Below are 26098 nucleotides of genomic sequence, written 5' to 3'. Positions count from 1 at the left end.
AGCCGCAAGAGGGAGGGGATAGAGGGGATATGGAGATATATGTAAACGTATAGCTGATTCACTTTGTTACACAGCAGAAACTAACACAACAATGTAAAGCAATTATACTCCAATAAAGATGTTAAAAAAAAAAAAAATACAGTGGTCAAACCTAAAAAAAAAAAAAAAAAAAAAGAGGCTTTTAGAACCAGCTGTCTTTAGAGTAGTAACTCCAGGGCCTCCACATAAAAGCAGCTGTTAAAACAAACTCTCCTCTTTTGCATCTCAGTGTTCAAGTTCATCCTGGCAGTAAGTTCAGTTAAGGAGAAAGAATGTTTATGTGTTCTATGGGTTAAAAGGGCAAGGTGTAATGATGCTTTTTAGGAGAGGGCAAAAATGGACAACGCCAGGTAGCCGCCTTGTAGAAGCTTGAATTCCAAGAGACCATTCCCTCTTTGAAGGAGAAGTTTCAAGAAGGCAACTTTCATATTCCCTGAGCCCTGTAGGTAAAGGTTGAGTAGATTAGGTTTATGGAGCTGTCTCAGAGACACTTCAGAAGAATCAGAGCTGAGGCTGTGTCTCCTCCATCGCTATAATCGCCGTCATTTAACTTTGCCTCCCCAGTGTTAAGAAAACCATTATGGTTTGTTTCATGTTCATACCCTGTACTGATGCACCAGAAATTTAAAATGTATGTAATGACATTGGCTGCAAATAGGCTGATGATGTCATCAGTTCTCTTTTCTAGCGACCAGATAGAGTTGTGGGCTTTTTTTTGCCCCTTAGGGTGACATCTGAATTAAACTATAAACCGTTCGGGTGGTCTGTTTTTAGAAGCCCTTTTTCATTATATCCTCACTCTTAGGTTGTCTATGTACTGAAATGGGAAATAAGTCAAATAACTCTCTCTAAACCACCTTCTTCTGAAGTATCTCAGAAAGTAGATGAATGGATTGCTTCAGTTATCTGCAAAAGAGCTGTTTCCCTTCAGTTTTGTACAGTGCATTTCCTCCCATAATTATTGTGACAGCTTTGACTTTTTATTATAACAATCACATTTTGGAGCATTTACTTTCTGCTAGAAATTATGCAAAGCAATTCACTCACATTATCAAATTTAATCTCTTCTACTTGATGAGCTTAGCACCATCAGATAAGTTAGCTAGTTGGTTCTAGGTCAAACTGTGGCTGAACCAGGTTCTGAGCTTGGTAACCAAGATATAATCCCCTCATCTTGCTGTTTAGTTGGTGAAGTGGTGAAAAGCTGTGGAAAGAGGATGTCTACAATTTAAGATGATCTGTTTTTCCAGATTGTAACTGCTTGAAACATTCTGGAATTATTGAGCCATTTACAGATTTTGCTCAGAGCTCTAAAGGGATGAATATGAGAACATTGTTTTTCCTAAAATTAAACCAGGTAAAGAGCAAGATTGGGGCTTTCTAGAAGACTTGGAGGGAAAAAAAGCATCAAGTATTTATTAAGCACACATTAAGTGATATTTCTGACATTTTAATATACAAAGAGAAATAGAATAACTGGAGGTAATAAATATAAGTGTTTTCTTTGTTCAGTGGATATATAGGTAATCAGGATGAGAAATTAGATTTTGGTCAAGCCAGTTAGGGGATTTGTAGATGTTTGTGGTGATTAGGTTTATTGTAGAATGTGATATGCTGTCGCACTACAAGTGAATTATGAAAAATGATGAAATTAAAATTTATTTTAAAAAGTTATCTCACACTAATAACTGTCTGCTTGAAATAAAAAACAACATTAAATGCATTGAGATATCTTCCATACTCTTTCTTGAGCTAAAAACTAAGCTACAGGAGTTGAACTCTTCTGGCAATGCTAAGGCTTATTCCTTCCCATTGGTAGGACAGTCAACCACTGTGAGTTCTGCCCTTGCATTCACCTCGTTCTTTGCCCCTCGTTCGCCCCAATACTGATGTATTCCTCCATCCATGTGGCAAGTGCATGTTAAGATGTGGTTATGGTTTGGGAGGTGTGTAAGATGAAGTGAGGGAAGAGATGACATTAAAAAAAACGAAACACCAAACGTGGTTTGCTCCCTTTTTCTAACTTAGAACAAGGAAGAAATGTAGACATAGCCATCACATTTCAAGTGAAAATCCTTTTAACCGAATCATTTACTGAATTGCCCCAAACTTTAATTTCCTTTGGGCTGTAGACGCCCACTGTCCAAGCTTGGTGGTGCCTTACACACAGTAGGCATACTATCAACAATATTGAAATGAGTGAATGAATGAACTACTCAGAAGCTGATATCCTTATTGCACTGGCCTAAACTATGGAAATAAAGAGCTAACTTGCAGGAGGGAATCAAAAAGAAACACATAGGTTTGGATGCTGGTGGTGTATCAATAGTGATTTCCTGACTTGGAGAGTTGTATGGCAGTTATGTAGGAAAGTGTCCTTGATTTGGGGAAATTAGAGTTTGAGAGATGATGGAACATTAATGTCTGCAAATTTTTCAGGAAAAGACAAAATAATAATGGCATATATATATATATATGTTTAGGGAGGACGAAGGAGGGAGCAAATGTGAAATGTTGACAGTTGGGGAATCTGAATAAGGGGGAGAGGGAGTTCTTTGTGATGTTCTTACAATTTTTCTTTGTTTGAAATTTTTCAAAATAAGTTATTTTTTTTTTTAATTCTTAAAGAAACGTAAATATGTTCAGAGTGTGTATTTTACTTCACAAGGAAGCAGAGAGGAGGTCTGGATTCATTTCAGGGCTTGAAAAATTCTGACACATTTTAGGAAGCTGTTTTTAATCTCAGATTTGCACCGTAACATCATAATAAAAGTGGGTGCTCTAGTCCGAGCTCTGCGTAAACAGCATCTTTGCTAGTTTTTCATTGGCTTTTTTCTCATGAACTTCTTCTTCCTCCTACCCCCTACCTCCCTCCGCCCCTCCCACCCAGGCAGCTAAAATGAAAGGGCCTCTGGAAATGGTTGTGTTTTTTTTGCTCCCCTTTTCCCAGGGAAATCCAGACTTTCATTGCCGGTCTTGTTAGTAAATTCCAGTAAATACTTGGCCAAATGCAGACTCCCCTTTTTTAATCCATTGCTCCCCAGTCAAAGCCCAGAATCCTTTGAAAACTAAAGAACTTTTCCACAAATATGTGCTGTCTGTTTTCCTTGTGCTTCATAAAAAGCCCTCGCCCAACCAACTCACCTATTCCTGCATTGCAGTTGGCCCTTTCTTAGTGAAATCATGATTTCCTTCTCCTTGGTTGTCTCTTAATCAGCTGTGAAGTGTCTGGGAACCCCTTAGCAGTGGCAGGTCACAACTGTGATGTCAGGGAGGAAGTGCTGTCCAGAAGAGCCTGTTTGTTTCACTGTAGTTGAGGTCTTCATTGCTGTGCCTGGGAATTGATTTTACGTTGTACATGTCACATTCTCTAAGACCATGGATTCCTAACCCTTTTAGCCTTGGATCTTGACCTTGTTAAACTGATGTTCAGTGGACCCTTTACCACCCCCCCCATCCAAAAAAAAGCTCTGTGTGCCCTGCCCCCCACCAAATGAATTAAAATCAATTCAGTTTTGAGAGCTTGTTGAAGGACTTTCTGAAAACCTTGGGATTATTCAGTGGTTCTCAATCGGGGGTGATTTTTATCCCCCAGTGGACATTGGGTAATGTCTGGAGACATCGTTGGTTGTCATAAATGGGTTTGGGGGGGGGGGCGGGTATTCTTGGCATCTAATGAAGAGAAGCCAGGGATGTTCCAAGCATCCTACAGTGCACAGCATGGTCCCAATAGGAGAGGGAGGACTCATGATCAAAAGTCAAGGCTGAAGTCACAGTTGCAAGCCCTGTGGAGTGACTCTGGTTAGCTATCAGAAAACAATTCTCTCTGGAGAGTCAAATTTTCCGTCAAGTAGTATGTGGAATCCTAGGAACCCAGCAAGGTCAAAGATTTTCAAGAATGAACTGAAAATAGGAGGTTTCAAAGTTGTCTCACCAGACTATGAATTTGCAAACCAACAAGCAGTGTCATTCAGTCTTTTTTGGAGCCGGGAGGGAAAGTTGTTGATGTGTACAGGTGTGCCCGGTGTGGTCCATAGACATTCCACATGGTAACTTTGGCAGGGGTCACTAACTTTGGATAGAAAGGCATAAATGAGGATGGGAATTTCTACGAAAACAAGCGTTATTCCAACATGTTCATACTTTTGGATTGCATGAACTGATAGCACTGATAGTATAGAGATGATAGATAGGTAGATATCGATAGATTCCTTTGCCTTTTATGTTTCAATCAAACAGCACTTCCCTCATTCATGGTAGAATTTGCACATGTGTAATACTCTAGCTATATCTAGGAATTGGTTTCAGAGTTGAATATTTAGGAGTTTTTTGGGGGGAGTACTTTTATAAAAACATAATTAATCCTAGTGAGCATTTTATCTGGGAAGCAGGAGACCAGTTTCTTACTAGAGACCGAGAGTGTGGTACAGAAAGTGTTCCATGACTTGTGAATAGGTCTGAAACAGGGTTTCCCAGCCTCGGCACTATTGACATTTGGAACCAGATACTTCTTTGTTGTGGGGTGTTGTTCTGGGCATCCTAGGATGTTTGGCAGCATCCTTAGCTTCTACCCACTAGAATGCCAGTAGCATATCCTCTTGGTTGTGATAACCAAAAACGTCTTCCGACATTGGCAAATGTCCTCTGGGGGCAATACCATCTCTCCCTCGTGGTTCAATGAGTGTCTTACAGCAGAACTTTCCTTTCCATATTCTCATAGGCATTAAGTAGGTATAGTCTACAGCATTTCCCAAATTTGTTTGATACCAAATTCCTTTTTTTTTTTTTTTTAAGTCAGAGAAGTCTTAGAGGTTTTAAAATTGTTCTCTTCCTCCTCTCAGGGAAGATAAATCATTATGTTGTAGAGATCACCAGGTTTTCACAGTTATTTTCCCACCAGTTGTTTTTTTTTTAATCTATCAGAGGAAGCCCTGATCAGCTTTTTCAGATATGTGGCATTAACCTGGCTTTTCAACACATGAACTTCCCGGGGAAGAAAGTTTCTGAAATTCTACCCCTTCATACCTCTCCTTTTCCACTTTTCAAATCTTTTCTGCTTTAGCAGATGTATTTGCCAACCTCAGACCCTCATGCCACACAGACACACGTATTTATGATCAGAATGGCAGGTGCAGCTCCAAGATCCGTGGCACAGAGAACATCTTAGATGATCCATCTCCTGGCCCTAGAAGGAAAATCAATCTCAATTCTTCTTCTTCAAAAAGGTCACTAATGATGACCATAAACTCTAATATTGACTCCAAATCTTTGAGACCAGAGAAGACATCTATTGGTAGAGGAAAGGCAAGCAAAGTGAGCCCAGACACTGTCATCAACCTCAGAAGTTTTATGGTAGGAACTAAACTCTAATGAAATATTGGATTCTTCCCACAATGTTTAAACTTTATTGGATGAAAGACCGGAAATTCTTATAAAAAGAAAGACATACACGTTGGAGCTCAATGTAGAAGAGACCTTGGTTCTCCATAAGACAAATGAGTGCTACCTTCCAGAAGTAATTGGAACCTTAAATTACCAGTGGACTAACTATGTCAAAAGCTCTTTCAAATTAGAAACGGAGTTTTGCCTTTTACTTAATTATAACCTTACCAGTTATTCTGGGGTATGAGACGATACAGCCACTAATGAAATCTTACTTCTCTGAATGAATGGGTTTCTCCACATCCCAGTCACCAACTGTTGACCAGTGGTCTTACATGTCTTGATGTGGCACATAATAAAAGTGCCTGTCTGCGGTAGGCCAGATGGTTTGACCAGAAGTGGAGAAGGAATAACAAAAGGCCCACATTTACGGATCATCTTCTGTGAGCCAAGCTTTGGGCCTGGTGCCTTTTAAGCATTATTGCAAATCCTCATATAATCCTTACAAAATGGTCCCTATTGTGTCCATTATGCAGGGAAGAAAACTGAGCTCCACGCAGGCTAAGCAAGTGTCCCAGCATCCTACAATCAGTAATTCTTGGATCCAAACCCGACTGACTCTCAAGCTTCATGGTTTCCCACTCCCTCTCTGGAAGGGCTTTCAAAACTTCTAGAAATACTGATTTTGATTTGTGACACATCCAAAAATAGGCTCTTGCCCTAGTGGAAACCAGTTTAGCTCTCCTCTGCTTTTTAAAAGCCATTGAAACTGAGTCTTTGGGGTCTGAATTTTTGAATAGGCCCTTTTAACACTTCACTTGACTTTGAATGGTTTTCAAAGGAACTCAGAAATTGGGCTTGGTCACCCAGCACTCTCAGACCAGAGCTCTGAAAAGGGTTGGTTTTCCCCTGCACATTTATAGCACATTAGAACAATGTGAATTAGTACATCTGTAAGGAAAGATCTGGTGAACTAAGACAACTAGATATTTCTGAATGTGGCCTAATCCTATTATTTGGGTAATAACCACCTCACTTAGTAGGGAGGCTTGTGGTGGCCAGCTTGTAGAGAGTGTACAGGAGATCGAATTCAATCTACAGTTACAAAGTCTCAGGCTTGATGTTGGTTTTGTAATCCTGAATACCCTGTACTCTGAGAGCATTTTTCTAAATGAAAGGGAACTTAAAAAAAATCAGGCTCAAACTTAGACACATTATTTTGGAACAGATGGTATAAGTCTTTAGTTTGTTTTGTTTTGCTTTGCTTTGCTTTGCTTTTAGATGTTTCCAGCCAGAATGGAGATAGACAATATCTGGCCTAGAGAGAACCCATTCTGGTCCATTATATTTCTTTGTAGTCTATTTTCAGTCTGTATATCTACATTTTTTCCATCTGGCAAAAGTGTCAATCTAAGGTGACATCTTTGGGAAGGAGAAACAACATTTTGTGACCCTAAGAGTACATGGTGGTCTCAGTGGCTGTTAGCCGAGCTTTCAGTGTTAGGCTTGCCTGTGCAGGACAGTGTGGTCTTCTGAGTTCCCAGCTTCTAACCCTTGCTGTCCGTTATCTTACATCATATTCTCAGATAACCTTCCTCTTAGATGTCTCCTGTGCAGTGTTCAGTTCTGTAACTATGAATTAAATATTGAACCACAAGAGTGCTTAGCCAGTTTTAGATTGAATAGACACAGGCGATAGGAGAGAGCACGAGTTATTTATTTGGACCCTACCAATGAACTGAGCATTGTGTAGAATGTTTGCTTCATCCTTAAAAATTCTTGTGAGATAAGTGGCTCTAGGCTCTATTAGATACTATTCATTCACGCATGCGTTTGTGTGTTCCCTAAGTATTCAAGTGTTTTCTATAAACTAGGCACTGCTCTGAGCACTGGGGAGATAGCAGTGAACAAAACAGACAAAAATCCTTGAACTCACCAAGCTTACATGCTAGTGGGGAGGGGGAGATAACCTATAAATCACAAATAAAACAAAAGGTTAAATATGTATCATGAAAGAAAGTGAGTGGTGCCATGGATAAAAATAAAGAAGAGAGAAAATAGCATGGAAGAGAAGGTGGGAACTGTAATTTTAAGGTCAGGCAAGTCTCCAATAAAAGGTGGCATTTGAGCAGAGATCCGGGAAAATACAAAAGTAAGCTATGTGGATACCCAGGAGAAGAGTATTTCAGGTGAACACCTGGAGACGGGAGTATGCCAGGCATATCTCAGCGGTCGCAAGGCCAAGGTGGCTGGAATAGAGGGGGTGTGGATGGTAGGGTATGAAATTAGAGATGAAATTGATGGAAGGGAACATGGAAGTTGATCGTGGGAGAGGGAGAGAAAAGGACCATTGGAGGGATTTTTGCTTACACTTAGTGAGGTAGGAGCCATTGCGGGAGAGGGAGAGTTGAGTAGGAACGTGGATTTGTTTTAAAAGAATGAGTCTGGCTTCTGAATTTAGGAGACGCTATAGGAGGAACAAAGGTAGAAACAGGGAGAACGTTAGAAGCCATTGGAGTAACTCAGACGAGAGTGCTCAGTGGAAGTGATGAGAAGTGGTAGGATTCTTTTTTTTTGGATTCTTTTGGTTTTTTAAAATATTTATTTATTTAGGCTGCGCCAGGTATTAGTGGCGGATTCGTTGTGGCACGTGGGCTCCTTAGTTGCGGCATGCGAACTCTTAGTTACGGCATGCATGTGAGATCTAGTTCCCTGACCAGGGATTGAACCCAGGCCCCCTGCACTGGGAGTGCGGAGTCCAACCACTGGATCACCAGGGAAGTCCCAAGTAGTGGTAGGATTCTGACATATTTTTAAGATAATGCCAAAGGATTCGCTCCAAGTTTAGATATGGGATACAAGAGAGAGAAAGGAGTTGGAATGACTCCAAATTTTGTGCAGTGGACAGGTGGATGGATAGCTTCCATTGATTGAAATGAAGATAATAGGAAGATCAGGACGTCCATTTTAGACATGTTAGGTTTAAGATGCTTACTCACCATCATCTCATACCTGGTTAAGCATCTTGCATAAGATCACAAAGGAATAGATAGCAGTGGTCAAACCAGGTCTGATTGATTTCCAAAACTGAATTCATAACTACCACGTGCTTCTGCCTCAACCCTTGGATTTTCATTAGAATAAACCTCAGAGTAGTGCAGGAATCATTTAAATTTCACAGAAAGTCATCAACCATGATTTTAGCCACTTGTATGCCCAGTCTTCCCCGTTGTGAGCCACTTACATTTTCGTTGGGTTTTATTTCTTCTCATCGTATCCTTTCATAGTGGTACTTTTGAGCCTTTTCTTTAGCAAAAGGTAAGCAGGAGGAGGAGACAAGGAAAGCCACAAAGGACTTGACTAGCACGTATTGATAGTAACTTGGTCTTATCTGAAGTACCAGTAGAGCATTGCAAAGTTGGAGGATGAACATCTCATTCAATAACGGTTAAGATGACCTTTTTCCCTCTCACTGAGGTATATTTCTCTGATTACAGACTCAGATAGGTATGCATATTTCTATTCTGGGGTGGCATTCATATCCACCCAAAAGCACATTCATTGCATGAACAACTTTCCCCCAAAAGTTGTAAATTTTTCAGTGTAAGATATTTGACATACTTGGCAGACAAAGATGTTCCTTTCACACGAAACTGATGCAGGAATGGCCAGACAGGCAGAGAAAGCAAGACTGGAAGAGGCAATTAAATGAACTCTGCCCTAGTGTCTTTTAAATGACTGAAAGCTCTTTGGGAGGAAGAAGAAGCTCAAGGGCTGGACCTTGGTTGGGTGCACGAAAGTCCAAAGACAGCCTGCCTGCATTGCTTTTTTACAGAAGCATTCCCAAAGGTGACTTTAGCTTCCCAGGTCTGTCCCTAGCTGGCTGGGACAGTAGCCCAAGTCATGAGTGGGTCTACCCAAGTGCTATCATCTTCTAGCAGAATGACATCTCCAGGTAGCCTGGAATCCTCCAGCCTGGGCCCTTAGTTGCAATCCACCTTCAGAGCGCCAAGAAACGTGGGGTCCCTGTTCCCACCAGCCATAACTTTTCCATCACTCACTCACTCAGACTCTTCTGCACCCACCTTTGAAACAGCTGAGAATAAAGGATGCTGGAATAAAAACCTCACCCATTACCCTTCCCATCTTCCAGTCTGCCTTCATAAATACTTCTGTGGCTAGCACAGAGTGTGGGTCCTGGTACCATCTTCACCTCTTTCCTGAAAAATGCCAATATCGTGATTTTGCTGAAGTTGGGTTACAAAGAATCATCACGTCTAACCTTGAAAGGGAAAAGAGGCCTTAAAAAATAGGCACTGTGCTTGGGAATGGGGAATCGGAGGGCATGTGAGTGGTAACAGAGCCTGATGACATAATATACCTCAAATCCCTGAGGGTACCATTGGATGTGTCCGCTCTAGAAATCACCACGTATGGCTTGTGCGAATTTTCTTGGTTTTTGTTTCTATCTTGATGGGGAGAAAAACTGTAATATTTACACTCCTGCAGAATAAGAAGAACCCCAATTTGGGTTTCGCAAGTTCCATAGCTAATTTCATAGGCTACTGTATTTCATGTTAAAATGTATTTCCCACCTCTAATAAGAAGTTGTTATACTATGAGGCTGCAGGCTGTATGGCTGGAGAGCCTGGTACCTCATAATTCTTGGGGGGTGATGGGAGGTGGCGGTCATGAGCATCTCTCACTGCCTCCCCTTCTGTTCCTGGCCCTGCCATCTCCCTTGCGAGGCGTGTGCAAGGCCGCCTACTTGGATATAGTATTGACAGGAGCCTTCAAGTGTGCTCCAAGAGTTGACGTGTGAATCTTAGTTCCCTTTCTCCCACAGTCTTAGACCTTTGTAGGACTGCAAAAGCTGGGGGTACTGGGGGGCAATGGGGCTGGAAGGATGGCCTGATGCCCCATCCAGCTGCGACGACTGTGATTCCTACATCCGCTTTCTTCCTTGGTGTTCCCTGCCAATCTCATGCTTTCTTGGCTCCTTTTCATGGTAATAAGTGCCATGGTGGTCCTGGACATGAACAGCCATCAGGCAGGCCTGTCAACACTGGCTTAACGCCCTGAAGTCACAGCCCTTGTTTCCCGGCCAAGCTTTCTCTCCTTCCTCCTTGGTCATTTTGGATCCCTGATGCCCCTGTTCAGAGCCATTCTTGTATTGTGAGAAGCCCTATAAAACTTTCCCTATACATGTTCACATCTCCAATGAGCAGATATGCTTTCTGACAAAGGACTCTTAGCACTCCCACAGCTGAGCTGAACCGAGCAGGGAAGTGAGTGAATATGTGTTTGGTAATGGTTATCACTGATGTGGATTCTGTGCTTCAGGACATTGAAAGAAATAACATAACAAAAAAACAAACGAGAAACACAAGGAGTGTTTGAGATAATAATCGTGAGCAGGAAATGACGGAGTAAAAAAGAGATGTGGCTTTCAGATATGGTGCCTTTCTTTCTCTTGTCTTTCTGTCTTCTGTGGTTAGAAGAGACCACATTAATAAGTAATAGTCTATGAGAGTGAAAAGGGCACTGCAGAAGAAAAGGAATCATCAACATTTATGTCTGCTCTGGGGATTTCTCTGTGACCTTTAGAAAGAAAAGCTCTTCACCCATTCACAAGAGGGAGATTTTGCCAGACTAAGTTCCTCATTCACCCAGCGGTGCCTGTATTAGAATGTTAATTTTAGACTCCATGAGTGAACATATATTTTTAAAAATACTCACCTTTTAAACTGCATGTTAGGAGAGATTTTTAAAGAGTCCACTGAATAGAAGTAGTAGTAGCAGGAACAGTGAACGTGTGTTGATTTTTACACTGTCGGGCCAAAACACCAAGAGCTTTGTATGCATTGTCTCATCTAATTGTAAGGCAGCCCTGTTGCGTATACATAGTGCTGTTCTCCCCATTTTACAGAGAACACATCTGAGCTGAGAGTAACTTGCTCCAAATGGCACTGTGGTAAAATGGCAGATAGCACTCCAACGTAGGTCTGTCTGACTCCAAAACCTGTGCCTTGAAGAGCTACATTTTAGAGCAAGGTGAAAACAGGCACCCGTGTGGTGAGCTGTGGAATCCCATGCACAGCCAGCCCATGGAATTTGTTTTTAACCGGTACCTTAGAAGAAGAGGTGGTTAAACCCATGCTTGTTCGTATTGGTGTTGGTAATTCCTCAAAGCCAGAGGCACAGAATCTACACCTGCCTTGGCTAGCCCCAGCCCATCCTGCTAGCTCTATGTGAGCATGACTGAGTTGGAGTGGAAGGAATCAGGATGCCTGGTTAGCTGTGGTTCCCAAGCAACACGCAGAACGCCAGAATCTGGCCACAAATCCCCAGTGCAATGGGCACCAAATAGTGTTCCTTGCTAGGTACAGGACCTCCTAGTCATAAGCCTACGTCTATTCCTTCTTTACTGTGTGACAGTGAGCATGACGTGTCTCCTTTTCCGTAGCACTGAATTTGTAAAATAAATACATGGACTGAATAAAAATATATATAAAATATGCAGAGATGACCTATAGCTCAGAGATTTGAGACCTTAGTCCTTGGTGAATCGGCAGGCCAAAATTTACAACCTATAACCTTCCATTCATGACCACGCAAAGGGCCGTTCTCCAGTGAATAGAGATGATCGTTCACCACGTGGCATCAGGCTGAATGCAGAGGGTGAATCGACCTTGAAAAATGGCCAAGAGAAAACCAGAGTGTGGCTTTGGGCAAAGAGAAATGTGCCTCTTTATTTATATTTATGTTATTGTACATGATGGTATATTTACTTTTCATAGTGTCTTTCTTCCCAGGGTGCTAAAGAGGTTGTGAAGAAAGCATTAAAGTCAGAAATAGATTGTGTAACCATCCTCTTCCTGGGAGACTAAGGAGTCACAGAGGTCTCTAAAATAGTCTTAAGGGCCATTTCTTTAAAGTCCTAGTTTTCAGTTATCACCACGGGTAAGCAGAGGTAAGCAGCCTGTTTTCTTAACCAGGCCCTCTCTTCAGTATAACTTAGGGAAGAAGATGGCGGTTCTGGAGAAACACATGCTGTATGTGAAGGCTGACTCTGCTTGCTTCCTGGCTCTGTGACCCTGGGCAAGTGAGGTCACCTCTTTAATCCTCAGTCTCCTTATTTGTAAAGAGGAATCCTAATAGTACCTGAGCCACAAGGTTGCTGTAGGGATTAAATAGGAAAAGCCAGTAGCCTTCAGCTCACAGTCCCACTCACAGTAAGCGCTCATGGTGTGATTTCTAATAGCTCTGCTCCAACTGAAAGAGTGCTCTTGGGGTGCCCTCTTTGAATTTAAATAACTGCCGAATCAGTTCAGCATTAGCACTGGGGGTCAGATTCCAGGTGGTTCTTTCTTGAAACCTTTAGGAAAACATGACATTTGGTTTATCGTACACTTCTATGATGGCTGTAGCTTTCATGTATTCATTCATTCCCATAAGTATTTGCTCAGTGCCTACAGTGTGGAAAGCAGTAATAAACATATGTGGATTGCAGCTACTATCTTTTTTCTATGTGACGAGCCCACATGGTTTTCCAGGTCTTGCACTGAGCAGATTTGAAACGTTGATCCCTAAGTCTGTATCTTTGCACTCAACATTCTTTTTTTTCCCCCACCGGTGGAACAGTGGGTACAGGCTGGAATCCCTTCGCCTTTTCTGATCGTGTGATGTTCATGCAATACTCACTTCACTTGTCGTTATAACTGGCAAAGGCAGTTCTGAACCATGGGCGGCATTAACATTGCCTCCTTTCTGATATCATACTTTCCAGATGAGGTCTGCCTTTATGTTTCTTAAACAAAGTCAAAATGAGAGTAGAATCAAGAAGAGCTTGTTGAAAAAAAAAAAAAAAAGAGCTTGTGTTTTAGATGTTTTTTTCATATTTTATAGACTCACAAGGGAAAGGCCTTGAATAATAATTAGTACAGTCTCCTCTCTCACAACTGAACTCTGCCCACCAGTCTCAGAGTGATGGTTAAACCTGATTGTCAAAAATCCTTAGAGTATCAGAGTCTTGGCTTAGCTTGGTAATGGATTCTAGCATATGACCTTTCTCTTGGCTTCTCAATTCTGTCTTACTTCTAACCTGCTGTCAGCCAGTCCTCTGGTTGGAAATACGGACTCGTTGATCAACATCCTCCGTAAGACATTTCATATAAACATCTGTATGTATAAGATCACTTCGAAATAGGAATCACGCAGACATACTCAACTGTGCCCACTCTGCTGGGACTGTCCTCCTAGACCATCTATTAACCCTTCTGTATAAGCATCTGCTACAACTCAGGCAGTCCTGGTCCACACCCCACCCACTCCGGTGCTTCCTGTGAGCCCCAGCATCATCTAGCCCCATCGAGAAGCTTCCTTCTAGCCAGATTCTGTGTGCATCCCTGACCTAAACCCTCCCCTTCCTATTCTTGGTTCCTCATGGCATCCTTACCAATTCCGTGTGGTCCTCCCATCTCCATTTGGATGTCCAGGTTCTCAGCAGCCTCGGCAGTGCTGGGGATCTCATTCTTTCTAGGTCTTCACCCCTTCTCATCCAGGCAGACACACTGGGGTTGTTTGCTGGCTTCTCGGTTGACTGAGAGACCCAGCCCCTCAGTATAAGGGAAAGAACCGATGCAGGACAACCCTAATGCCAGGGACAGCACACCAGGAACAGTGAGATACAAATCCACACCACATCCAGAGCTACCCCTAGAGAGGGAGCCAGTTCTGTTTCCACCAGATGTGTTGAAATGCAAGGATTTTAAACTCTTAGACCTTCGTCTAAAAAGTAAAGACAGCATCTGAACAAAGCTCCACATTAAACATTCCCTTTGAATGACCTCGCAGAAACAAAAGCCCAGGCATTTGAGATAGTGACCTTGGTGTTTCTATGTAACAAGCAGAGATTACTTTGTTTGAGGGTGTTGCTTGCTCAAAGCTGGGGGGAAATCATTCTCTTAAACAAGTTGGATTGTTTCCCCAGAGGAAAAAGTCAGAGTCCTACTGGCAAACTAGGAGATTATTTTGGCTGTAAATATAAGGAATTAAATATTCCCCAGAGCAAGAACCCTCAGATATGTAGCCAATAAATAATATGTACTAGGTGATACTCTAAATTTAACTATTATATCTGTGATGCACATTGATGCAAAAATCAGTGCCTGGGAAAGGACTGGAAAAAATCAGATGGAAATTTCCCTCAGAATAGAAGAGCTGAAACCTGTGTTTGATTCTCAAGATGATAACTTCTTTATGAGATCATAATAGAACCACTAATAAACCTGTTAGATAGGAAAATTTCCACAAGCAGCTGCTTCTCTTCATTGGTAAATTAGAAAGCATGAAATGAAAAGTGTTTGCTATCAGATTAGATACCTTGCGAATTTCCTTATCTGTTTTAGATCTTAATTTGAGGCAAATAATATGTGTAGTATTGCATCCTGTTTCCCAAGTCAGTTCCATTGAAGTTCCCAAATAAGAAAACCACACATAGGAATGGGTGGGATGCAACTAATCCAGATATTTAAAAGATTTTTAAGGCTTCATATTTCGTATCAACTTCATCTGTCTTCATTTCATGGGCAATAGATGTTGGTTGCACCAGTGGTGCCCCTCAGATGAATTATTATCAGTGATGTTGTTGATAACTTAATTATTTTCATTGTGCTGTTATGTTCCCAACAGACATCTAGCCACTTGGATTGGAGTCATGTGGGAAGAGATATATACATATAAAGCATTTTGGTTATGCCATTTTGAAAACGCCATTTGTCTCCAGTAATAGTACCTATCTCTATGGTTATTGGAATGATTAAATGAGATAATATAAAAGATATATAAAGTCTTAGAGCAGTGACTGGCACCCAATAAGTGGGAGAAAGCTGTACCTTTTCTAATTCTGCCTCTGTAGATTGCTCCCTACTTTTCGGTTATCTCTTCCAGTACCACTAAATGGGATTTGTTTCATTTGTGTATTCAACATTTACTGAGCACCTACTAAGTTCCAAGAATTATGCAAAGTGCTGGAGTATAGTGATGAACAAAACTTCCATAATCCCTGCCCTCATGGAACTTACAGACCAATGGGTAGATTACTAAATCAGCATTTCCACCAACTCTCTTTCTCCCCTCCATAATAAGGGACAGCTTGTCTGAACTGTTTGTATGTTGAAATGATGATCCTTCAAGGTAGAATTGCTTTAAGTTGACCCATGTTCATCTGATTAATAAGACAACTATGTCTATTTCTTCACCATAATCAAGCACATTACCACCCATGAATCCACATCCTTTAAGTTCAGCTCATTTCCTACAAAGTAATATATTCTTGACTCCCAATGCAGTTTTTCCCATCTCTATTCATGTCATCACTGTCTATCCAGTTGCCCATACCAGAAACCCAGGAGACCTTCCTGACTCTGTCCTCTCCCCTCCACCCCACAGCTGATCCATCAGGAACTATCATTTCTACTTCAAAAAATGCATCTTCAATTCACCAACTTCCTTCACCCCTCCACTCTGCATCCTAATCTATGCCACCATCACCTCTTGCTTGGACAAATGCATTAGCTTCCTGAGTAGTTTTCTTGTTTCCACTTATGCTGTATTTCCGCTCATTGCCTACCCGGTAGTCAAAGTAGAATTTTTGAAACAAAAATCAGACCGTGTCTTACCCCAACTTAAAACTCCTCAGTGATTTTCCCTCTCGTGGAGAATGAAATATATTATTATGACCTATGAGCTCTGCATGGTCTGGCCCCAGGGAATGCCTCAGGGAGCCCTCTTGCAACCACTCCAGCTTGTTTTCTTCAGAGTACTCATCTCAGTTAGCAAGTATATATTTATTTTTGTCATCACTTGATTAATGCTGGCCTCCCTCACTGGTCTGTAAACTCCATGAGGGCTGGAATTATATCAGTTTTACTTATCACTATATTCCCAGCACTTTGCATAACGTTTGAAACTTAGTAGGTGCTCAGTAAATGTTTGCTGAATAAACAAATGAACTCACCTCAGATTCTAACTATGCCTGTATTTTTTGGTGGAAGTAACATTTTTTTTTTAAAACTTTTCCAGTGTCTCCAGCCCACTTTTTCTTTCTTTCTTTTTTTTTTTTTTTTTATTAATTAATTAATTTATTTTTATTTTTGGCTGTGTTGGGTCTTCGTTTCTGTGCGAGGGCTTTCTCTAGTTGTGGCAAGCGCGGGCCACTCTTCATCGCGGTGCGCGGGCCTATCACGGCCTTTCTTGTTGCGGAGCACAGGCTCCAGATGCGCAGGCTCAGTAGTTGTGGCTTACGGGCCCAGTTGCTCCGCGGCATGTGGGATCTTCCCAGACCAGGGCTCGAACCCGTGTCCCCTGCATTGGCAGGCAGATTCTCAACCACTGCGCCACCAGGGAAGCCCAACATTTTTAAATGTTAAAATAGTCACTAATAATAGGGATTATCTGTGTGTAAGTCATTAGACAATTGGTTTATAGGTATACTTCTTGGAGGTTCATTCTAGAATTATAGCCCATAGTCTTTATATACATCAAAACACTGTAGGTTGAAAGATGGATATTTTTGTTTCGGTGTAGATATTTAAATCCGGCTCTTTCCTTCCACACTGTATACTCTATTAAGAGTGCCAGAATGACTACTCCAAATCATAATACTCACAAGATGAGAGCTCAGAACAATGTTTCCGTCTCCTAAAGTAAAAAGTTATAGCCAAACATATTAATATACATATTTTAAATATCTCTAGCAGCTGCTATTGGAATCTTTATAATGGTTTATGTTTACTAGAAAAACGTGTCTGACACATTTATGAATGGGATCACTTTGAGCTTGCTTGGTAATAGTGTTTGAATTTATGTTAGGCTACATGTTTTACATGGTGCTATTTACCTATTAGGCATAAAAGGGTACTTTGGCCATTTAAGTTAACAAAATCACAGAGTTAGCAGGGGAAATTAGAAACACTGAGTAGAAGGAAATGACATTTGAAATCTATTTTTGTTGTGTTTTCACATTTTGCTGTTCATTCTTAAGCTCATTTCCCTCTGACATGTAAGGACATTGTATTGGGAAATAATGTGTCTTGAAAACCGGAGCCAGCAAGCTTATGACCCAAGTGGTAATGACTTCTGTAATCGCTAATGAGGCAATGGACGTTGACTATCTCAGCATACTTATGGGGGCCAGCCTCTTGCCTATTCCACAAGAAGCTGTCATATCAAATTTTTGTCCTGACGCCATGAGCCCTTTGATTCCTAAACCTTTCTGAGAAACCTACTCTGAAATCAAAGTCAAGTTTCTTAGATGTGGTCAGACAAGGTCACATTAAAACAGTTCAGTGAACCTGCAGATCAAAGTTGAAAGGTAATGCCTCCCTCCCAAACTTGGCACTGACCCACCTGCTAGCTTACCTTTCAGTTTCTAACATGCCTTTTTCACCTCCTTTCCAATGGACTGGGAAAATGAGAGCTTCTCCTCTGAAAAATGGTAGAAGAGTTTCCTTAAATCAATTCACTAGGAAATGGGGCACAGCTGAATTTGGAAACACACCTTTATCCAAAAGAGTGAATTGTGAGGTAGTTTGTTGAAGAAATGTCTTGATCAGCGATTGCATGAAGTGAGATGTCCAAAAGGAATCCTGACTAATTCATAGTAGGACTTCTGTAAATCAGAATTTCATGGTAATTTCAGGTTCATGGGCTTCATTTTTGACCTAAATTACCAGGATTTACTGTCGTTCTTGAGTGACCCAAGGTACTAGACAGGATTCCTGCTGTCGTGCTGTCCACATTGTTTTCTCCATTGCTACCTTCCTTCCATGTTGAGCCTTGAGGTGTTATCCAAAATGGCCCTTCAAAAGGGGGAATGGTGACTCTCGTTAGGCATGATCGTAACATCTCACGACACAGGTTTTTATCAAATTCCTTGTGATTAAAAAAAAAAAAAACAACCTTGCCATTGCTTTATATTTCAGTGTTCTGTCTCTTGTGGTCGAGGGCATAAACAACGAAATGTTTACTGCATGGCAAAAGATGGAAGTCATTTAGAAAGTGATTACTGTAAACACCTTGCTAAGCCAAATGGGCACAGAAAGTGCCGAGGAGGAAGATGCCCCAAGTGGAAGGCTGGCGCCTGGAGTCAGGTGAGCAATGCTTCTCCTCTCATGACTGCTTCCTTACCTTCGGCCACATGGCTGACACCAGTGTGTTGGCTTGTTTCCCTGCGCGGTTTTGGTTTTTCAGAGGGGAGCTTGGGGACAGGGAGGGAAACAGCTTTATGTCAGGATACTCACTAGCTGTGGGACCTTGGGCAAGTGGCTTCAGCCCTTGGCACTTTGGATACCATCTACAATAGGACAGTTGTGAGGATTAATTCCAAGTGGTGGTAGATGTAGATGTCAGCTGTCTAGGATGGAGTAGCCCCTCAATCCTTAGCTGATGGCATTTTTATTACTATTTACCACTTAAAAAACCACTAATTCAGATTCTAGTAAGGTTGACTTTGTTACCTGGCAGGAATTGAGTCTGAATTTACCTTTGAGGTTCTTAAAGAAAGGGCTGTCAATATAAAGTATTAGAGAATACTTCTCTGCCTGTTAGTTTGTATACAATAGAAGTGGGGGACAGATGGGGAAGTTCTCTGTCATTTCCTAGCTCTGCGACCTTGGGTGATTTGTTTGACCTTGCCAAGCTGACTTCATATAGCTCTTATGAGGATGTAAAGCAGTAATGAATGCCATGTACTTAGCTCTGGGGTCTTAAATCTAATAAGATCTCAAAAGTAATATTTTGTTTACTTGGATGAGTACGATGTGTGTATATCCAATGGGGAAGGAGAGTAAGTACCCAAGAAACTGACTACAGTTAGACTCTACTAATTCTAAACCTTTGGTAACCTAGTCAAGAACTGGGTGGGAGAGTTTCCCTGTTGAATTCAGGAGGGAACTTTAGAAGCTTCTGTTTACCTATAAACAATTGAGGGGTGAACAAAAGTCACTCATATCTGGCCCTTAAAGTAGATCTTGTCACTCCACACTTGTCCATTTCCTCAGCTTGGTTGAGGTGCTTACTTAAAAGTAATAAGGCCCAATTTCTTTTCACATATTCTGTATTTAATATGTTCTTTCTCTCCATTAATTTGATTCAGTAAGGTTTTACTGAATTTGTAGCTCTCCTATGCAGTGGAGATGTATGAAGATACTCCGGAGAATCAATAGAAAACTAGGTTCAAGGTTAGCAGCCTCTAGAATTGATGCTTTCAGAGCCTGGTTCTTGATTCCTGATACCCCAAAGAAGCTTTGCACAGATGTGTTAGCATGAGGAGGAATTGAGAATCCTGCATTTCAGCATGACTAATAGAAAATTCCTCTAGAAACGTGGATTTTTCTTAAATGCCCTGAGCTGCCATCATCGTCCCCCATACCTCCCAGTCTTACTCCCTTCACAGAGAAATAGAACATGGCCTGCATCGTTCCCCAGCAGGGGAGCCTCATCCCTCTCAATGCTTTTATCATAATGATCATGTTTTGTTTTTATTTTTGTTTGAACAATCAAAGCATCTGTGCCCAGCCAGAGCTAGCTCCTCCTCTGGCTTCCTTAAGGGACCAGATTTCTAGGCAGTATTTCATACTGGTCATCCTTAATGGTTTGTCTAAGTGACTAGTGTCATCTGTAACTTCCAGCCCTTTTTATTTTTGGAGCTATTCAATGCATGTAAAAACCTACAGCTAACATTATGTAAGATACCACACTAATTAGCTTGTCCTCTTGCACACTTTCATGCTCTGTAACTTTTCTTTATGTCCCTTGGACATATCTACTATTTGCACCTTGTCCTGAATATTAAGTTGAGAGCATGTAAATGGTACTCATTATAAAGGCCAATTCATTCAATAAAAGGATGATTAAAAGGATCTTTCACTCTTTATTGGTAAACACAGAGTGAGTTTTACTCTAGTATCTTGTGATCTTGATGGGAAGTCTAAAATTGTTCACAAAGCTGGGATGATTAGGTTTGAACCCTTGGGGTTTTTTCAAACATAAGGTAATAGGATTATCGGAATTCCTCCCCAGAAAAGACCGCACCTGTTCAAAAGGATTGCTTAGAAAAGTCTAGTTACCTTTGTGGAAAATGCAAGTAAACACAGTTATGTAATGATCTGTGGCCAACTCTCTAATGCTCTGATTTGATTTATAGAAATGAATTATAAAAGCAGGCAAGACAAGATGCTACATGGGTAAAATCCAATTTGTGCAGTTTAGAAGCATACCTGAAAATAATCAGACCCAGAGTTTGATGGAGAAGGACAGTCTGCATGATTAAAGGTTATTGGTTTACTAATGATCCCATAGTAAACAGAAATATCCCTAAGGCAGTAATATAAAGCAAGAATAACGATTATCCATTTGCAACAATATTTAGAAAGTTTTATACCTGGTCCTTCTGTTTTCTGCTGGTAGCTATATTCTAGTCATCTCATCTTCAAGGTAGGGAGAATAATTATTGCAATTTCTCATCATGTCAAAATGTGTGACAGTAATAAGGCATATAGAATATTGGGATAGGAAACTAGTATAGCCTTGCTAATCTTCTTCGTCTCTCCCTCAGAATTGGTGTTTTGAGGTTTAAAGCGGAATGTTTCACTTTTACATCTTTTGAAAATCTGGAATGTGTCAAGGAAATTTTTCCAATAAAAGAATAGCTTTTATTGGAAAACATCCTCAGTAAAGTTTGAAAGCATTTTTTTTCGAAAGGTCATGTTCAGTTTGTTTAGAAGATTTTGATCAAGAGCTGAGGGATGAAATTTTCAGACACAATCAGCATCCATTTCTTGATTCAGCTTGATAAATGTGAAGGTTCTGTAGTCACATGATTCAAAAGCATTCCAGAATAAAAAATTTTTAATGTGTCCTGTTCCTTTAGAAAGGCTTTTTAAACAAATGAAGATTAGGACTAAACAATAAATCATCAGAGTAGAATGAAAGTAACACTTTATCATCATTTATCAATCATGAATTCATTCAATCCTGAGATGCCTGTTTTTTTCATATTTTAACATTTCTGTGGTCAGGATGGGCCTAACAACCAATGGAAGGCCATGATTTAATTAATTGCTCTTGTTTTCTTTCTGAGTGATACAAAATGTAATACTGTGTCTTGGAATCAGTGGTGTCTTAATTTCAGAGAAATACTTAATTTTTAAAAGCTCTTCAGTGCTCATGCCAAAATGGAAACTGGCAGATTGCATTATGAACCTACCAGCCATTTTTGGTTGGGATTTTTCTTGTAATTACAATGAGAGCGGCTTGGTTGTGGTGTCTGATTCTGAAGTATTCTGCAAGTGTCTGATGGAGAAACATGGCAAATGTGTAGCGCGTCCTTTGAGAAGTCAGGGAAACCATATGCACATGGTCAGTGATGAGAACTAGAGTTGCCTTAGTGATTTGTGCTTTCTTGTTACTTTGTATTTGAACTGCAAGCATTGATGTTGAATTGTTTGAATACAGGCTTTTCACCCACACTCTTGCTGATGTACAAAAGGCTACATAATATTAGCACCATATTTTAAAACTGGAAGCCAAATTTTAATCCACGGTAGCTTTGGTTTATTGCCTAGGATAGAATTTACTTGGACTATTTTCTGTTTTTGTTTTTGCTTGAGTTAGGGTGATTATCTCTGTTCTTTGCTTTATTTATTTGTGGAGTATCTACTTAAAAGGTTTACTAGGAAGTATGGAAGATATTTTATGCAAGATGCTTAGCATAGAACTAAGGTCTCAACTGGCAGTGATTTTGTATCTCTTGGGACATTTGGCAGTGTCTAGAGACAGTTTTGGTTATCTCACTTTGGCAGAGGAGGGGAAATGCAACTGACATGTAGTAGGGTAGAGTCCAGGGATGCTGCCAAACTTTCTACAATGCACAGGACACCCCCAACAAAAATGAATTATTAGGTTGAGAAACCCTAGAAGTAGAGCCTCGGCTAGTAAGTGCTTACTAAGTTTGCTATTGTTGTTACCAGTTATTATTTATTAAAGTTGGTTCATATATTTATTTTTCAAACTAAGCCCTCCTTTAAATAATGTCACTGCCATGGTTGGCAGTAGTTGTGCTGGAAAAAAGTATGTAAAATTCTTTCCAGGTTTTCAAGTGTATACTACAATTCCCTAAACATCAGAAGTTCCATAGAGATTCTTTTTGTCTATGGAAATGAGCATTGTTTTCCCTTTAAATCGGTGAGTTCTGCATACTAGCATTGCACAGTAGGGAGTACTGAGAGGTGAAACACAGCTCCCAGCTCAGTAGTTTGGAACTAAAAACATCTACTTTCAAACCGGCACAAATAGACTGCCATGCAGAAATGATAGATGGGACAGAGGAGGGGGGCATGTTAATAGACACCGCTCAACCTCTTTCTTCTGCAGAATAACTAAAAGTTGGACTAAATAAAACAAGAAGAATTAAGCATGCACACGTGCACACACCACCACCATCAGCACCTCCAGGGTCATGCAGAGGTCTTTTTGATGCTGTTTTATTCATGGGGCTTCCACACAAATCTCTCAGAATTCACCAAGGAAGCCTGGCTGTGTCTGTATGCAAAATGTTGCCTCCCCTGAGACAGCACAGGAAGAAAAGTTAAACACAGAGAACTAACTCTGATGCAGTATACTTCATTTTGAACAAAGATTGCCATGGATGCAGTATTCACAGAGGCAGGGCTTACACCTTACTGTGCATATAAGTCCTGTCGAAACTTTTGAATGTGTTAATTCAAGGCTAGCTTTGACACTATGAAAATCGGAAGCCACAGTGACATATTGTATGACTGAAACTTCCTTTATCTTTTGAAAAAATATCGGACATTATAGAAATGATTTTTAAAATATTGGCTGCTTATGGCTCTTAATACCTTGCCTTTGCTGAACCGTAAGTAATAATTTACTCAGTAACAAACAATAGCATCAGAAAGAAGTTTTGTTTACTTAGAGCCTGAATAGTATACTCCCTGAAAGCCTTTAACATTTTTTCCTTTCTCTTTACCTTATTAAAGTGTTATGAGATTTTGAATATGTATTAGCTCTATGCCAAACTCAAATTTGTTTACTTAATTGTTTACTTAATTTTTCCTTGTGTTTCCATTTGGATACATTGTTCCGGAAGTGTACTGTTGTTTTTTTTTTTTAAGACCCCAAATTCAAATAGCCAAAGGATATTTTGGTTGTTGTTTGTTGTCATTGGTTGCTGATGATTTCTGTCATTCATGTGCTAACTCTCCGATGTTGCAGTTCATTCATTTCCTGTGTAATCAATGGGAAATATACATGTAGCTCCCATAAGTATTAAATGGCCATCCTCTGTACGCAAGGCAATCAGGCACCCTCTCATTCCACCAAGAACATAATGACGTTAAAAGTCTGGTTCCTTGTGGGTCACAAACTCATTCAATCCAATTAATACAATTAAACCCAAACAATAGTAGCTATGTTGCTCCAAAATATTTCCTTCTCTTCAGCTAGCTTTGATGTGAACATTTAAGCTCCTGCCTGGCATAGACTCATCTGAAATGATATTATTTCCCAAGATGCCTTCTAAACACCACCACCTATTTTCTTAGAATCTGAAACGGAAATAATATTATTATGCAGCAGAATTCATTAGGGTGTGCTTCTTGTTAGTAAATTCCCATTAGCTGCAGAGTACAATGACTCCTGCTGCAGGTTAATTGGACAAGAATTTTTGTCTAATTGAAAAGCGTGATTCTATTCTTTACGAAGACGTCCTCTCAGGAATATGGCTGTAGTGTATGTTAAGCTTGTTTTCTCAGTTAGACAAATGAATGGCAGCTGAGCTATCACAAAAACTTGGAAATAATTTTTAATAGCTCAGTGAAATAATAGGCTGTTCTTTCCAGTCAGATGTTGCCTTTAGTTTCTGAATGTCAAAAGCTTAATAAAGACAGTAATTCTTGGCCTGCCCGTAAGTGAGATTATGAAACCCAGCAATGAGAAAACCATTAAAGAAATTAATTTAGAGGAAAGTTAATTACAGATTAATAGGGTGTTGTGCAGCTTGGTCAACAAAATGTTTCAGCCTGATTAACAGTATTTTTCACGGACTGAAAACACAACACCCGAGGAAATTTTTTTTTTTGTCAGCTTTTATTTTTTGTATATTCATCCGAGGTTGTAAATAGATATAAATACTTTAACGAATTCCATAGTTAAAAAAAAAAAAAATTTCCCTATCTCCAGGAATAGGAGCAAGAAGAAGAGACTGAAGAAAATAATTCTATTTATAAGGCCCTAAAAACTTCAGTGATTTACTCTCCTTGAGTTACATTTTCCATCTGCCAAGAAATTCTCTTGTACAGAACTGTATCTCCAATTTTCAAGACCCTTCAACCTTCCAGGATAGAACTCATTTGGGATTTTCATTTCACATGGCAGTACTACTTCTAGGTTGTACTGAATGTCTCAGAATGATCTCTCCCAGCCTATTCCATTGTCCAAGAGTTTTGTTAGCCTGAAAGATTTCCCCCTAACTTGAGTCTCTTCCTCACTCAACCAGCTTTGATAGGCAGTGAGTTTGCAGATTTAAGACATTCTCTTGGGTCCCTTTCACTGGAAATTAGAAAGCCTTGTGATAGCTGTGAGGGTCATTGGATTAGGAATGCGGTCCCCAGCTCTGTGACCCTCTCCACCCCGATGATCACGCCCTCCCCCAAATGACCCGAAGCTCCCACTTACGCACTCTTGTCCTTTTAGTGCTCTGTGTCCTGTGGCCAAGGCGTGCGGCGGAGAAATGTGGGCTGTCAGCTGGGAACACACAAAATAGCCGGAGAGACCGAGTGCAACCCATACACTAGACCGGAGTCAGAGCGCGCCTGCCAAGCCCCGCCGTGTCCACTCTACGCTTGGAGGGCAGACGAATGGCAAGAAGTAAGTAGAGCCAGGAAGTGGGCACCTGCCAGTGTTCGCTCAACCCCTTTGCCATCATCACATCCGTTCCCCCGTGAAGCCCTCCAGCATGGTGACAAGGCTGGCTCTTTCCCAAAAGGTTTGCTGTCAGACGGCCAACAGTTCACTCCAACAATGGTGGGAGAGCTCCTCCTTTTTCTACCGTTCCGACGTCTGTGTTCTTGAGTGTTCCAAATCTGGCTGCCTCCAGAAAAAGTTGAACAGGCCTTGGGCCAAATGCATAAAGATAACTTTCCCAGAAGGAGGGGGAGATGGAAGAAATATTTTAAATATGTATATTCAGACGTGGTCATTCTGGATGAGTTCAGACAGCCACTAGGGGCAGACTCTAGGTAGGACCTACTCTGGGTTTTTTCCTCCTTCCACAGCTTTGGCCATCAGCTAGAAGACAGGCACTCATTTGAAACCCTGATTAATTAGCGAAGGATTTGCAGCATTTGAAAAACTGAGGGCATCTGAAGAACTGCTCCATTGATGCAGAAATAGACTTGTTTTTCTCCCACCCCAAGTTAATGTCTAGTTAAAGAAAACACTAAGTGTCCCTGGGGGATGGCCTGGCCTGCAAGGATAGGACATTAGTAGGAGGGAACCTCTGTTTCCAGTACAGAAGATTGATTTGTAGAAAAGGGGGGAAAGGATATTTAAAAGCAAAACCGTGTCTACTGACATTGGAATGAAACAGAAA

At 40.8% G+C, this 26098-nt stretch overlaps 1 protein-coding gene and 1 long non-coding RNA gene across 6 annotated transcripts in view; one reads left to right on the top strand and one right to left on the bottom strand.

Moving 5' to 3' along the window:
• ADAMTS9 (ADAM metallopeptidase with thrombospondin type 1 motif 9) overlaps positions 1-26098 on the top strand; it is a 169695-nt gene that overhangs the window by 97285 nt on the left and 46312 nt on the right. For both annotated transcript variants that reach the window (XM_036868421.1, XM_036868422.1), the window contains 2 exons: positions 18408-18575; positions 25201-25374. In XM_036868421.1, the coding sequence (XP_036724316.1) occupies positions 18408-18575; positions 25201-25374 (342 nt within the window). The remainder of the gene's footprint in view (positions 1-18407; positions 18576-25200; positions 25375-26098) is intronic.
• LOC118903390 lies at positions 108-25272 on the bottom strand. 4 transcript variants are annotated; one of them, XR_005021806.1, is made up of 9 exons: positions 25187-25272; positions 17984-18284; positions 17845-17910; positions 13880-14074; positions 13126-13231; positions 12656-12799; positions 5065-5224; positions 3184-3373; positions 108-479 (listed from the first exon to the last, which is right to left on the bottom strand). It is a non-coding gene; the product is annotated as an uncharacterized LOC118903390 (long non-coding RNA). The 4 variants fall into 4 exon arrangements; XR_005021804.1 differs by having other exon boundaries at positions 13880-15125; positions 17845-18284; XR_005021803.1 differs by having other exon boundaries at positions 17845-18284.

The sequence above is a fragment of the Balaenoptera musculus genome, chromosome 11 (assembly GCF_009873245.2).
Source record: "Balaenoptera musculus isolate JJ_BM4_2016_0621 chromosome 11, mBalMus1.pri.v3, whole genome shotgun sequence".
Lineage (NCBI taxonomy): Eukaryota > Metazoa > Chordata > Mammalia > Artiodactyla > Balaenopteridae > Balaenoptera > Balaenoptera musculus.
Note: the sequence above shows the minus strand (reverse complement) of the source record. Positions and strands in the feature narration are given on the sequence as shown.